At 55.3% G+C, this 14,151-nt stretch overlaps 1 protein-coding gene across 2 annotated transcripts in view; it reads right to left on the reverse strand.

The window, feature by feature from the left end:
- CAD (carbamoyl-phosphate synthetase 2, aspartate transcarbamylase, and dihydroorotase) overlaps nucleotides 1-13,492 on the reverse strand; it is a 40,889-nt gene extending 27,397 nt beyond the window's left edge. For both annotated transcript variants that reach the window (XM_081903587.1, XM_081903586.1), the window contains exons 1-12: nucleotides 13,359-13,492; nucleotides 11,862-12,001; nucleotides 10,285-10,414; nucleotides 8,717-8,859; nucleotides 7,577-7,718; nucleotides 7,245-7,416; nucleotides 6,055-6,240; nucleotides 5,725-5,837; nucleotides 4,752-4,894; nucleotides 3,455-3,586; nucleotides 2,239-2,472; nucleotides 577-798 (exon numbers count right to left, since the gene is read on the reverse strand). In XM_081903587.1, the coding sequence (XP_081759713.1) occupies nucleotides 577-798; nucleotides 2,239-2,472; nucleotides 3,455-3,586; nucleotides 4,752-4,894; nucleotides 5,725-5,837; nucleotides 6,055-6,240; nucleotides 7,245-7,416; nucleotides 7,577-7,718; nucleotides 8,717-8,859; nucleotides 10,285-10,414; nucleotides 11,862-12,001; nucleotides 13,359-13,443 (1,842 nt within the window). In that variant the 5' untranslated portion in view covers nucleotides 13,444-13,492. The remainder of the gene's footprint in view (nucleotides 1-576; nucleotides 799-2,238; nucleotides 2,473-3,454; nucleotides 3,587-4,751; nucleotides 4,895-5,724; nucleotides 5,838-6,054; nucleotides 6,241-7,244; nucleotides 7,417-7,576; nucleotides 7,719-8,716; nucleotides 8,860-10,284; nucleotides 10,415-11,861; nucleotides 12,002-13,358) is intronic.
- Nucleotides 13,493-14,151: the final 659 nt, after the last annotated feature.

The following is a 14,151-nucleotide window of genomic DNA, read 5'->3' on the forward strand; positions in this document are numbered from 1 at the left end:
TTTTCGGTGTTCGGGAGCCAATTTGTTCATCAACTAAGTGGAACGGGAACCAGGGTTCCGCTGTAAATGTTTTAGTCTGGGCAAAAACGAGAAATGATAATATTTGTATCTGTATTTTACTGTATTTTAATATTTTGTTGGAAGCCGCCCAGAGTGGCTGGGGAAGCCCAGCCAGATGGGTGGGGTAAAAATAATATATTATTATTATTATTTCTCTTTATAAATGCTAATGAAATTTTCTCAAAGGAGGAGGAGGAGGGGAACTCTCCCTCAAAGAAAGTAGAGATCATAGAATTGTAGAATCGTAGTGTCGGAGGGACCCCTGAGGGTCATCCAGTCCGACCCCCTGCAATGCAGGAATCTCAGTGCCAGACGGTCACCCAACCTCTGCTTAAAAACCTCCAAGGAGAGAGTCCACAACCTTTAGCTGTGATTTCCTTTCACTTCCAGGAACCATTAGAGACTTACCCGGACTGGCCGCTTCCAGACAGAGATCCAACAGGTGAGGACCAACCGGGTCCTGCGAATGCCAGCCCTGCCTCCTTGTACCCAACGAAGACACCCCCCCCCGCTCACCGTGACGCAGTTGTCGTAGGCGTCCCGCACCACCTCGTACTCGATCTCCTTCCAGCCCTTGAGGGACTTGTCCACCAGCACTTGGGAGGTGTGGGCAAAGGCCTGGCTCACCAGCGCCGTCAGCTCCTCTCGCCCGTTGGCAAAGCCGGAGCCCAGGCCGCCCAGCGCGTAGGCAGAGCGCACAAGCACCGGATAGCCCAGCCTCTCAGCCGCCGCCTGCGCCTGGGGGGGGAGGGAGGGAGGGAGCAGTGAGGGGCCCGGCCTCCTCCAGGAGGGCCCCAAGGGTGCCCAGCGAAGGGCACCTCCAGGCAGTGCCCAGGAAGCCGCTGTGGGCTCCCGGCAGTGCCCCCAGACCCAGCATTTTAATAGGTAAAATCACGTTGTGCAGTGGAAGGAATACGTCCCCCAGGCCTTACAGACACAAGTTCTCAGAGTCCATTCGTACTGCGAATGGATTGAGGTTGAATCCTGACAAGACAGAAGTACTGTTTTTGGGGGTGGACAGGAGGCAGGCGGGTGTGGAGGATTCCCTGGTCCTGAATGGGGTACCTGTAGCCCTGAAGGACCAGGTGCGCAGCCTGGGAGTCATTTTGGACTCACAGCTGTCCATGGAGGCGCAGGTCAATTCTGTGTCCAGGGCAGCTGTGTACCAGCTCCATCTGGGATGCAGGATGAGACCCTCCCTGACCACAGACTGTCTGGCCAGAGTGGTGCATGCTCTGGTTATCTTCCTGCTTGGACTACTGCAATGCGCTCTGTGTGGGGCTACCTTTGAAGGTGACCCCACCCCCACCCCGTTTTCCTCCTCTAAAAACTAGGGGCGTCTTATGGTCAGATGTGCCTTATAGAGCGAAAAATAAGGTGACTGAATAATTTTATTGTGCATTTTAATGATGGGTATTAATCTTTGTACTACTGCAATGGACTACTTTGGACTACTGCAATGTGCTCTACGTGGGGCTACCTTTGAAAGTGACCCGGAAACTACAACTAATCCAGAAAGCGGCAGCTAGACTGGGGACTGGGAGCGGCCGCCGAGCCCATATAACACTGATCTTGAAAGACCTACATTGGGCCCAGTAGACCTGAAGGAGCGTCTCCACCCCCATCGTTCTGCCCGGACCCTGAGGTCCAGCACCGAGGGCCTTCTGGCGGTTCCCTCATTGCGAGAAGCAAAGCTACAGGGAACCAGGCAGAGGGCCTTCTCGGTGGTGGCACCTGCCCTGTGGAACGCCGTCCCTTCAGATGTCAAAGAGATAAACAACTACCTGACATTTAGAAGACAGCCCTGTTCAGGGAAGTTTTTAATGTGTGGCATTTTTATGTATTTTTAAACTTTGTTGGAAGCTGCCCAGAGTGGCTGGGGAAACCCAGCCAGATGGGTGGGGTACAAATAATAAATTATTATTATTAGCTGGGGGTAGTGTGTGTTTGGGGGGGTGGACCCCTCTGCCCCTTTGTAGTCGCTCAGATATAGCAGCCTCCCCACCCCCTGATTTTCAGAAGCACCCCCCCTTGACAAAGAGAAGCCAGTAGGGCTCTTCCAGACCTTCTTCCCACAGGAACAAGCCCCCCTGCACTGTCTTGGGGACTCCCCCCCCCCCCGCAAAGGAAAGTCCAGCCTTGTGCCTGAAGGTGGTCACCCTGCGCGAGCCCCCTCACCTGTTCGAGGGAGCAGGCGGCCTCGCTGGGCGCCACGTGCTCCCCAATTTCCTCCATCTTCTCCACGAAGACCTTGCGGTCCTCCGTCATCTCGATGGAGGTCACTGGAGTGCCCAGGACGCGGACATGGTAGCGCTCCAGGACCCCCGCCTTGGTCAGCTCCACGCCGCAGTTCAGGGCTGTCTGCCCCCCAAAGGTCAGCAGGATCCCATCGGGGCGCTCGTTCTTGATGACCTGGGGGCAGGGGAAGGAGGAGTTGGGAACTGGCGGGACTCCAGCGGAAAGGGGGCAGGAGAAGACTCAGAACTGGGGGAAGAGGCGGGCCAGGCAAGTGAAGGATCAGGTCCTTCCTCACCCTCTCCTGCAGAACCAGGAGGGGGCTGAAAAGGGAGGAGTAGAGGAAGTTGCCACACGGGTGCAGTCTCCTAACACAACACATCTCTCCAAAGCTCTGGGGGCCACCCAGGCACCGCTGAAGTCCCTGCTACATGAAAGACTTTTTTCCCTCCCTCTCTCGTAAACGTATGACTCTGGGGCACCCAAAGAAGATCAGAAGGTTCAGGACAGATACCGACAAAAGAAGAATGGCAGACGAAATTAATGGACTACGCAGAATGGGATAAAATGACAGGAAGGATTCAAAACCAGAGATTCACAGAAGATTGGTAGAAATATACAAATTATTTGAAGAGCAACTGTAATCAACAAATTACGCTAGTAGGACTACAAGAAGTTTTGTAAGGAGGAATATATGAAATACTGCAAAGAAGAGAAAGAAGAGATATAATATTTATGTAGTGAAAGTAAGAAATTAAGTGAAAAGATTGGAAAACTTTTAGATGTCATTGATGGAAGTAAAAAAAAATGTATAAGATATAAAAGTATGTTTAATAATTGTGGAAAATGATATGTTAAAAAATTAATAAAAATATATGTATATAAACCAGAAGGTTCAGGACAGAGAGAATAAAGCCCTTCTTCATGCAGCGCAGAGTTAGACTGCGGAACTCGCTGCCACAAGAGGCAGTGAGGGCCACCAATCTGGGCAGATTTAGAAGAGGATGGAACAAATTCTAGGAGCAGAGCAATAGCAGCAGCCACTACTTGCTGCCCCCAGATGACTCCGTATACCAGTTGCAGCTGGTTGGGCTAGATGCCCTTTGCGTGCCCCTCTGAAGTCTACAATTCCACGGCGGGAGGGGGGAGCTCAGCTCACCTGAGCCACGTAGTCGGGGGTGATGGGCAGGAAGTAGACTTTGTCCGCCAGGCCTTTCGAGGTCTGCACAGTGGCAATGTTGGGGTTGATCAGCACCGTCTGAATGTTCTCCTCCTTCAGGGCCTTGATGGCCTGGCAGGGAGGGAGGGAAGGAAGAGGGCACTGGGTCAGTCATGTGTGTGTGTGTGTGGTCCGGCCCCTCCCCACCCACAACCGCCTTGCCAACAAGGACGCCAGTCAAGGGAACGACCTCGAATTTGCAACCACAACGTTCACAATCTGAAGCAGCGCACTTGCGCAGGGCGGCCGTCCCAGTGTGGGAAAGCAGTTTGCAAGGCTTTGTGTGGCCTTGGCTGATAGGGAGAGATTAGCACCTCCAGAAGATGCTGGGGGGGGGGGGGAATCTCAGCCACACCCACACGGTGACAGGCCCCACATGCTCCCAGCACCCCCCAAAGCCCCAAGGCCTCTCCCCCCACCTAGGAACTTTAAAGTCTAGATCTGCTGCAGATATTTCTGTGAGATCGGGGGCCTTCTGTACGGCTTGTGTCTGTGGTTGTGTATTTTAGTAAACAGAGTGAAGGAGTATGAGTCATGCGGGGGGGGATAGTGTGTGTTGATTTACTAGGGTTTAGCATATTTTCTGGTTGCTATCTTGTTTATTGTTTTAGAGATTATAAATGCCACATTGATTTGTTAAGCATAAGCATGACTTTTGTGGTCACTGTGCTGTCTAGCTTCTTTTTTTAGTTGCAGGTTTCCCAAGAGTGCTCTATAGATTGCAATTGCTGATTTGCTAATTATATGATTTTTGTTGCCCCTGTGATGATCTGAAATCTTAACTGCACACGGCTAAATTGCGAAATATTTGTTCTGTTGTAGATTTGCTTGTTTATGATAAATTTTAGTTCTTTATTGGTGCTGTTGACATGTTTCTGTAATTTCTGAACATTGCTTTTCTGTGTTTTCATTACTTAGCTCCCAGCTCATTAAATTACAAATATAAATTCATGTTGTAATTTTGTTTGTTTGCGATACAATTGTTTATTGATATTGTTTACATGATTTTCCGATTTTTGTACACTGCTTTTCTCTTACTATTTTCATTACTTTGCTCCTCACTCTGCGGAGTGAAGGGTAGCCTGCAAATAATGTAAACAGGGTAAAATAAAATTACATTATTGCTACATATTGTTTTGTACGCTGCTTTGGGATGCGTCTCAATGGGGGGAAAGTGGCATGGAAATACGTTCAATCAAATCAAATCGATCGCCCTCCCCTCCCTCCCTCAACTCACCTGGGAGCCAGAGTAGTCAAATTCACCCGCCTGCCCTATAGAGAGCCCCCCTGAGCCCAGGATGAGCACCTTGTGGGGTCGGGCAGTGCTGCTGGCGGGGGGCGCTTTGGCAAAGCAGAGGCGCTGTTGCAGGAGCTCACGAACTGAGGGGGGGGGGGAGAGAGAGAGAGAAAAAGAAAAGAAAAAGGGGGCATCTCAGTTAAGACAGTGGTCCAGCTCCACACGAGGTGCCTGTGATGCCTCAACCTGGACAGGGCAGAGACTGGGGCAGGCCCCACCAGCACGCAAGGTGGAAAATAATAATAATTATAAAGATAAAGGTAAAATAACCCCTGACCGTTAGGTCCAGTCATGACCGACTCTGGGGTTATGGCGCTCATCTCGCTTTACTGGGTGAGGGAGCTGGCATACAGCTTCCAGGTCATGTGGCCAGCATGACTAAGCCACTTCTGGCGAACCAGAGCAGCGCACGGAAACGCCGTTTACCTTCCCGCTGAAGCGGTACCTATTGATCTACTTGCACTTTGACGTGCTTTTGAACTGCTAGGTTGGCAGGAGCTGGGACTGAGCAACGGGAGCTCACCCCGTCGCGGGGATTCGAACCGCCGACCTTCTGATCGGCAAGTCCTAGGCTCTGCGGTTTAACCCACAATGCCACCCGCATCCCTAATAATAATCATAATAAATTTTATTTATACCCTGCCCTCCCCAGCCAAGACCGGGCTCAGGGCAGCTAACACCAGGTATAAAAACAATTGAATGAAATACGACTTAAAAAACAATATTAAAATACAATGTTAAAATGCAGCCTCATTTCAGCAGAAACTCCAATCAAAAACTTTTTTGGGGATGAAAACGTCAAGTTTTCACCAAGGCTAACTATCCAGACTGGTCCAACATGGGCCAGAAAAAAGCCAGGGAAGTCCCCAAATAGGAGTCCCTAGGGGCCAGACCTGCCCCCCCCAAGAGGCACCTGTCTCCGGGCTCTGCGCTCCCTCCGCCTGGCCTCGCACCGTCTCCAGGAAGATGTCGAAGAGACACTCAAGGTCTGTCGGTCCAGCATTGTGCTCCGGGTGAAACTGCACACTGAAGGGGGGGGGAGAGAAAAGGCTTTGGGGGGTCAGGAGCCCCAGGGGTGTGGGGAGACCCTGCCAGTGCACAGAGAGTTGGAGGGGAACCCCAAAGTCATCTGGCCCAACTCCCATTATGCGCTCTGCCATGCACCGTACTCCCCACTCCAAAGGGGGCAGGTGCTAGGCAAGCCCCCCCAGCCCCCCCATGCATACCCCCCACCGTCTCTCACCTGAAGAAAGGCTTGGAGTCATGGACGAGGCCCTCGTTGGAGAGGTCGTTGGCGTTGATGAAGAGGGGGGACCAGCCGGCCGGCAGGCTAGCCGAGTCGACCGCAAAGCCGTGGTTCTGGGAGGTGATGAAGCAGCGCTGAGAGCCCTCGTGGAGACACGGCTGGTTGTGCCCGCGGTTTCCGTACCTGCCCAGTGGGGAGAGGGGGCAGTCAGGCCTGGCCAGAGGGAGGAGCCAAAGGACCTCTGTGCCCAGCGCGAACTTGCCATGGAGAGACAGGAATGGCCAGAGGTGGCCTCTGCTGTCCTTAAGGGCCCTGCAGCTGGATCCGGCCCGTGGCCCATCTAGTCCAGCCTCCTGTTCTCACAGGGGCCAACCAGATGCCCATTATGGGAAACCAGCAAGCGGGATCCGGGCACCAGAAACGGGGATTGGGAAGCACCAACTGCGGAGGGAAAGCAGAGCCAACTTGGCTAGGAGCCATCCATGAATGCGTCAACTCCTGCTGCTAATAATAATATACTACTTCCCCCCTGCCCATCAAAATGGGCTGCCCCAGTCACTCTCGGCAGCTTCCGACACAATATAATAAACACAGTGAAACATTGGGCGTTAAAAACTTCCAATCCTCTTTGAAAGCCATCCAGGTTGGTGGCCGTGTTAGAATTCCTGCTCCATGATTGCAGTCATGGGATTGTTGTCTTCCACATGACGGTGTACGTTTTGACTCCACCGAGCAGGAAGTGACGGAGACAGGATGTTTGTGTTCCTGTGTTCCATGACGTGGGACTATTGTCCTTTGTTCTCTCTCTTTGCTGTCTGATGCTAGAGAGAGAGGGAGCCATGTTGCAGTGCTCCATGTGTGTTTATATGTAAATAAAGTAGATTTACATCTGTTACGCATGATGCACAAACTCTGCGGATCCCTAAGTGTGCTGGTGTCGCTTGGCATCGGTCGCTGTGATGTTTGGGCTGAAGAAAGCTTTTGAAACTCCCGAACGATTGACCAGTAGGGAGGGAACAAGCCAGTCGGGCATGTGTCTCTGCCAGGGTCCTACTCAAGTGTAGGCTGAACTCCTGACAGGCCACTCCTGCCTCCTGGGGGAGGGAGTTCCACAGGTTAACCATCAGCTGCAAAAAAAGGGAGGGCTTTTGCGTGACTGCCCTGACTCTCCCCCCACAGACACCTACTTCATCTTGTAGGTCTTGGCCCCAATAGCCAACGCCAGCAGCTGGTGGCCCAGGCAGATCCCAAAAACGGGTTTCGGGGTTGGCAGCTCCAGGACGCGGCGCAGGTTGGCAACCGTCACTTGGCAGAGCTGGGGGTCTCCAGGGCCGTTGCTGACAAACAGACCGTCGAACTCTGGGAGGAGAATCCAGAAATGGGGCAAGCTGGGACCCTTCACCAAGCGAGGAGAGACCCTCGGCAGCCCCCAGACCCAAGGCCTCCCCTCCCTGTGTCCGTCCAGCGCCCAGGAAGGCTCTGCCAGCAGCCTCCACCGGGCCCCGGCCGCCCCGCTCACCTGCGCTGTCCAGGGGGTGGTCCCAGGGCACCACTCTCACGGCTGCGCCACGGCTGCAGAGGCACCGAATCTGGTTGTACTTGAGGCCACAGTCAACGGCCGTGATCCTGACGGATCCCCCGGGGTTGAAGAGGCGGGGAGCCTAGTTAGTCGGGGGGAGGCAGAGAGGAAGAGTGACGCTGATGTCCAGAAAGGGAGCCTCTCAGGGTGGGCAGGGGGCACTCAGGGGCCAGGCTGGCCCAGCAAACACCCCCAACCCCTGGGATGCTGGCCCACGATGGCTCTGTGCTCCTGGCCACCCTCTGCTTAAGAACGTAAGGAGAGCCTGCTGGATCAGGCAGTGAAATCGAACCCAGCACCCTGTCCTCCCAGTGCCTCTTTTGCGAAACCCACAAGCAGGATTCAGGCACAAGAGCCCTCTCTCCTCCTGTGGGTTCCAGGAAATGGCATTCAGAAGCGTTGCTGCCAGGAGCAAGGCAGCAAGAAATCGCACGGCGTCAATGAAGTTAGCTCTTTATTCAAGGAAACAAGGTCTGCTCAGGAGGCCAGGCCTAGCGAGCACAGCAACTCTTCCTGGTTCATCTTGCCCCCATGAGGCTGATATTTGCTTAAGTCTCCTCCTCTCCCAGGTTCTTCCCAAGCAATCTGAGACTTCGTTGGTGTGCCTGTCTCTGCCCCCTCCCTCTTCATGCCTCTTCTGGTTCTGGAAGGGAGTTTGTCACAGGACGGGGGGGGGCATCTCTGCCTCTTGGTCTCTCTCCTCTCCTGCATCAGCTTCTGCCTCCGATTCTGGACTGCTCTCTGGCACAGACTCTCCCCGCTCCCAAGTCCTGTTACCCCTTCTGCTACTGACACCTCCTCTTCCCAGGCTTCTCCCTCTGACCACTCTCGGGGCTCTGAGCCTTCTTCCCATGGGGGTCCCCAGCTGCTTCCTCCCACCATTTTTCTACGTCCAAGCAGCCCACGAAACCTCCAGCCGTGGAGACTGGAGCACAGCCTGCTCTGATGCTAAGACCCCAATGCCAGGGGCCACATGCAGGCCCAGAAGAAAACTCTGCCATGCACAAAGGCAGACCCCCTCGTGGGCAGCCAAGCCACCTCCAGGTCCAACCGCCCAAGCTCCCCTCTTGCCCCACCTACCTGGAGGGAGACCTCCTTCACAAGGTGCCTCTTGTTAGGGTCCTCAAAGGGCAGGTGGGTGTTGGGGACACCATCGGGCACCAGCCTGCCCAGCAAGCTGCCCTTTTCCCGGATCCTCTTGGTCAGCGCGCGAGTGTCCACTCCTGCAAGCACAAGGGGCCAGTGAGCGCCAGGACAGGCTCATCCGCCGGTGCGTCCCTCGCAGCCCCTGCCAGGCTCAGCGGCAGAACCAGGGCACCCCCACCGAGGGGCAGAGAACAGCTCATCGCACTTCTGTGGGGGCAAATTCTCCCTGCCATGTGGCGGAATTATAGAAGGGACCCCAGGGGTCATCTAGTCCAGCGGAAAGCACAACTAAAGCGCTCTTGGTGGATCATATGGTCACCTGACCTCTGCTTAAAAGCTCTAGCAAAGGAGAGTCTGCCACCTGGCAAGGCGTCTGGGACGCTGTCCAACAGCTCTTAGGTGCAGAAAATTATTCCTAGCGTTTAGCCAGAATCTTCTTTCTTGCCATTTCCATCTGTTGCTTTGTGCCCCCCCCCCCGACTGGAGCATCAGAAAACAAGCTTGGGACGCCTTTCAGATACATGAAGGGGGCTCATATGTCCCTTTTCAGTGCCCCCCCTTTCCAAAGGGCCTCTCCCTCCCCATGAGGACGCCATGTTTGTTTTGTTCCCCCCGGCTCCTCCTGGGTTCACTAAACCCAATCTCAGCTGACATTTTGCATCGTGCAGAGAGATGGTCTTTTCCATCAACAGCAGCAGGAAAAGTGGGGGCGGCAGGGAAGGGGGCCAAGGGGGGTCTGTCGCTGGGGGGGGGGGAAGGAGGAATCCACAATGGAGAGGGTGCTTTGGAGAACAAGCTCTTTTATCCCCCTGTAGGATTTGGAATGAGAGGCCCCCCGTCTGCTCACAGGCTGCTCCCTCCCAGAATCCCAAATGTGGGGGAAACGCCTGAGTATTTGTCACAAGGATTCCTGGGGGGCGTCTATAATCCCCCCACCATTTCTGCATTTTCCACCTATGTGTTTTCCCCCACAGGACTCTTGGTGGTGAAATAAAAAAATTAAGGTCTTATAAGATAAGATAAATGAGATAAACGTTCATAAATGTACCAAGCAAATACGTACATAAATATGTAAACCACATGTCTGAAACCCCACAGAAAAAGTCCTGAAACCATTTGTCCCTCCCAAATCGACCTCGGATATTTTCTCTGCAAGGTAGGAGGAAAATGGAAAAGCCTCCCCATTGTCTTTTCCTTCACAAATCCTGCCTTAAGGGTATGTCTGCCTGTGTATGAATAGGGTGTGAGCCTGTGACCTGGCCCAGGAACTGAGTATTTGTCATTACAAGAGACTGGCCAGGCTCCCCAGGGTATCCAATCAAGTGACCATTAACAGGTTACCTGCCAGACAGGAGATCAACAACGCACTCAGATTTCCATTGCAGACCGCCTTTTCTGTGATGTGTAGGTATGATGTGTCTGGGGGTGCAGCAGAGGGAGGGCACCAACAGGCTCAGCCCTCTGGCCCCTCCCCAGCCCCTCCTGCGGGGCCCTGGGCTTACCTTCCAGGCCAGGAATCCCCTTTTCCTGCAGCCAGCGGTCAAGCGAGGTGGTGGCGCTCCAGTGGCTGGGGTTTCGGGAACACTCGCCGACAATGAGGGCCGCGACGTGGATGGAGCTGGACTCAAACCACTAGGAGGAGGAGGAGGAGGAAGGGGAGAGGGAATCAGGGCCAGCATCCCACCACCACAGTCTTAAGGAATATCAGAAGCGCCTGCTGGGTCCGTCCAGGTGGGCCCGTCTAGTCCAGCAGCCTGTTTCCCCAGGGGCCACACAGGGGTCCTTAGTGCGAAACCAGCAGGCAGGATCTTAGCACAAGAGCAACTCTCCCGTAGTTTTTGGAAGCCTGGCTGCCTCCAGCTGTGGAGAGGGACCAGCGCCATCTTGGTCAGCAGCCACAGAGGGCCCACCATGAATTTGTCTCATCCTCTTTCAATGCCTCGGCGGCCACCTTTGCCTCCACAGTTTACCATAACTATATTATTATTATTAGAATTTATATACATGCCCTATACCTGGGGGTTTCGTGGTGGATCACAGAATAAAACCACAAAATACATAAACGAAACACAAACAACCCAATAGCACCCCCAGAGAAAAGAGCCACATTTTAAAAGGGCAGAGGATGCCAATCACATCAATCAAAGGTTAAAAAGGAACATTTTTGCCTGGCACCTAAAGGTGTATAATGAAGGCACCAGGCGGACTTCCCAGGGGAGAGCATTCCACAGACAGGGAGCCACTGCAGAGAAGGCCCCGCTCTCATGTTGCCACCCTCCAGGCCTCTCGCAGAGGGGGCACACGAAGGAGGGCCTCAGAGGATGATCTCAGGATCCAGGTTCATATGGGGAGAGGCTGTCCTCGAAATATAGTGGTCCTGAGCCATTTAAGGCTTTATAGATCAAAACCAGCACTTAGAATTGGGTCTGGAAACTAATTGGCAGCCAGTGCAGTCGGACCAGGATTGGTGCAATATGTTCAATCCGCCTTGCTCCGATGAGCAACCTGGCCGCTGAATTCTGCACCAGCTGCAGTTTCCGAACCGTCTTGAGAGGCAGCCCAACGTGTAACGCATTGCAGTAATCTAACCTTGAGGATACCAGAGCATAGACAACAGTAGTTAGGCTCTCTCTGTCAGGATAGGGGCTTAAGAACTGGGCCACCAGCCGAAGCTGATGGAAGGCACTCTGGGCCACATGTTGCGTGAAGGACATTACAGATGAGGATCCGTCCTCCCCCACCTGGGATCCAAATCATTATATTTGCAGAAGCAGGGAATTACCATTTCAGTCCTGCAAGATTGTTTCTTAGCTCCCTGCATGAACCCCGTTGATCCGATCAAGGTTTTTTAAAACAAATTTAATTTACGACTTCTCTAAATACAAGCACAGGCCGGATTCCAAAGGACTAATGCTTGGCCTTTCTGACAGCGACAAGAACCCTCCATGACCAGCTTATTCCCAGGTCCGGACGCGAAATGCGGCTGTGTCATTTATACCGGCCTCTGCCGAGAAGCCGCTCATCGCTCTAGATGACAAGCCACGTGCAGCAGAACCAGGAATCTCTGCCGCCTACTCACCCGGCTGAGCCCATACGGACCCTCCTCGTCCGGCGGGACCCCATAATTCCCGACCAGGGGGTATGTCAGCACCAAGATCTGCGATTTGTAGGAGGGGTCCGTCAGCGCTTCGAGGTAGCCCACCATGCCGGTCTGGAAAACTGCAGAGAGGGAAGGCAGAGGAGGCCTGGTCAGCACCGCAAGGCCCTGGCCAAAGGGTCAGTCCTCCTGCCCCAATCTGTGGGGGGTTGCTGGCCACACCCCCAGGCACCTGGCCAAAGCCACTTCAGGGGGCTGGAGGGTCATTGGGGGGAATCGTGACAGAAGCCGCTGCGCCATCAATGGGGAAACCCAGCCAGATGGGCAGGGTACAAATAATAAATTATTATTATTACTATTATTATTATTGCCTGACCCCCCCCAGGGGGTTTCAGAGGAAGCAGAGAGGCAGCAACCCTGGACCTAGACCTTCCTGCCCCCCTTCCCGCGTTCTCTGGGGCCGCGCTGATCTCAGTCCTGCCAATCCCGAGGCCACCACATCCCTTCTCAGGTGACGATAATTAGAAGTGCGCCAGAAGCCGCTCAGGTATCAGGTGCTGCAGGAGGGAAGGGGGGCAGGAAGGGGGGACCACAGCGGCCCCAGTGCCCACTTCTGGGACCCCCCCTGGCTAATTGAGAGGGCAGCGGAAGAGGGGGGCTGCCTGGCCTGGACCTCAAAGGGGGCGTCACACGCTGACACTGATCCATTGGTTGGCATTTAGGAAGTTTCACGACTTGTTTTTGGCGCCTCAAGTCCAGATCGTAGAATCGCAGAATTGCAGAGCTGGTGGGGACCTCAGGGGTCATCTAGCCCAGCTCAGAGCCCGCTCTCAGCTTAGAGCTGCACATTAGTCTCACTCTTTGGGGGGGGGGTCTTATTTTGTTTTCACGCCCTGTCATTTTACGATTATTATGGGCTGGGGCCCGAGAAACTGGCATTAGCCAGAGGTCTCTGTGGGGCCCTGAGAGGGCTTGCCCCCCCCTTTATCCAGGATTATTTCTGCAACACAAAGCAAAGTCTCTGAAGCCTGAAGGGGGGCGTGAGAGGAGACCCCCCAGCCCCCTCGGCGGGGCGGCGGGGGAGCAGAGAAAGGGCCCGATCCAGATGCCAAGGGGTGGGCCCGGCTTTGCCTTGGAGCCCCATTGCAGCCCTGGCCCCCGGCACAAGGCGAGACCCCCCCGCGACCCCCCCGGCAGGCACTCTGGACGCGCTCAGAGGCGCTCTCCTGCAGCTGCGGCCTCCCTCCCGCCCTGGGCGCGCTTCGGGGCTGGCGGGCCCCGGATCTATGGGGGGACCCCCGATCGCCCCCCCCCGAGCAGGAGCAGAAGGGGCAGCCCCTCGCCCACGTGGAGGGAGCAGGCTCGGTCCGGGGGCGGGGCAGGCGCGGGCCCGGAGGAGGACAGGGAGGGGAGGGGAGGGGAGGGGGGTCCCGCCTTTGTGCCCCCTCCCCCCACCCGGACCCCCCCCCAAAGACTCACCCACTTCCCCGGCGGCGGCGACCTTGGCTGCTCCGAAGGGGCGCCCGCGCACCAGCGTGCCATCTTCCAGCACCAGGCTGCCCATCGCGGCGCCCGGCACGTGGGCGCGCCCGCCGCCTGGACCGGGAGGAGCAGGAGGAGGCGGCGGCGGCGAGCGGGGAGCGGGAGCGCGCCGAGCCGGAGGGAGGAGGGCCGGATCGGGGCCGGAGGGCGAGGACGGAGCGGCGCGCCGAGAAGAGGCGGAGCCGGCGAGGCCGGGAGGAAATGACCCGCCAGGGGGCGGGAGGAAGGGAGGCCTCGATCCGCGGAGGGGAAGGGGCTGTCAGCCCGGATCGGGTCCCAAGGGGGGTCCCTAGACCCGGAGAAAGTAGCAGAGGCCGAGCAGGGAATCTGGAGAATTGCAAAGCCGAGCCTGGTCTCCGATATGAACCTCCTGCCAGGGGGTCCCGCTCGCCACACCAGGAGGAACAATGGGGCACAAGCCCTTATATAGCCTCTGGAAATTGCCCCCCTGGAGCCCGAGACCCCCCCCATCCATGCATCACAGAGGAGGGGTCTTGCTTTTTGTTTTTCCTGCCTGCCAGCTTCTCTGCCTTATCTGATTGCCCTTCCTGGTAGTCTCTCCCCCTTTCAGATGGTGATTTCCCAATTCCGGAGACAATGGGGCGGCTCCCTCGCCCCCTCCCTCCCTCCCTCCCCTCAGGGAAAACATTTGGTCCCTTTGGGAATTAAAAATGGTTTCAGGACGGGCTTCCTGTGCTGATCGATCTACGTGCTTGGTTGGTACGTTTAT

This window comes from Podarcis melisellensis (assembly GCF_964234715.1).
Source record: "Podarcis melisellensis genome assembly, chromosome: 3".
Taxonomy (NCBI): Eukaryota; Metazoa; Chordata; class Lepidosauria; order Squamata; family Lacertidae; genus Podarcis; species Podarcis melisellensis.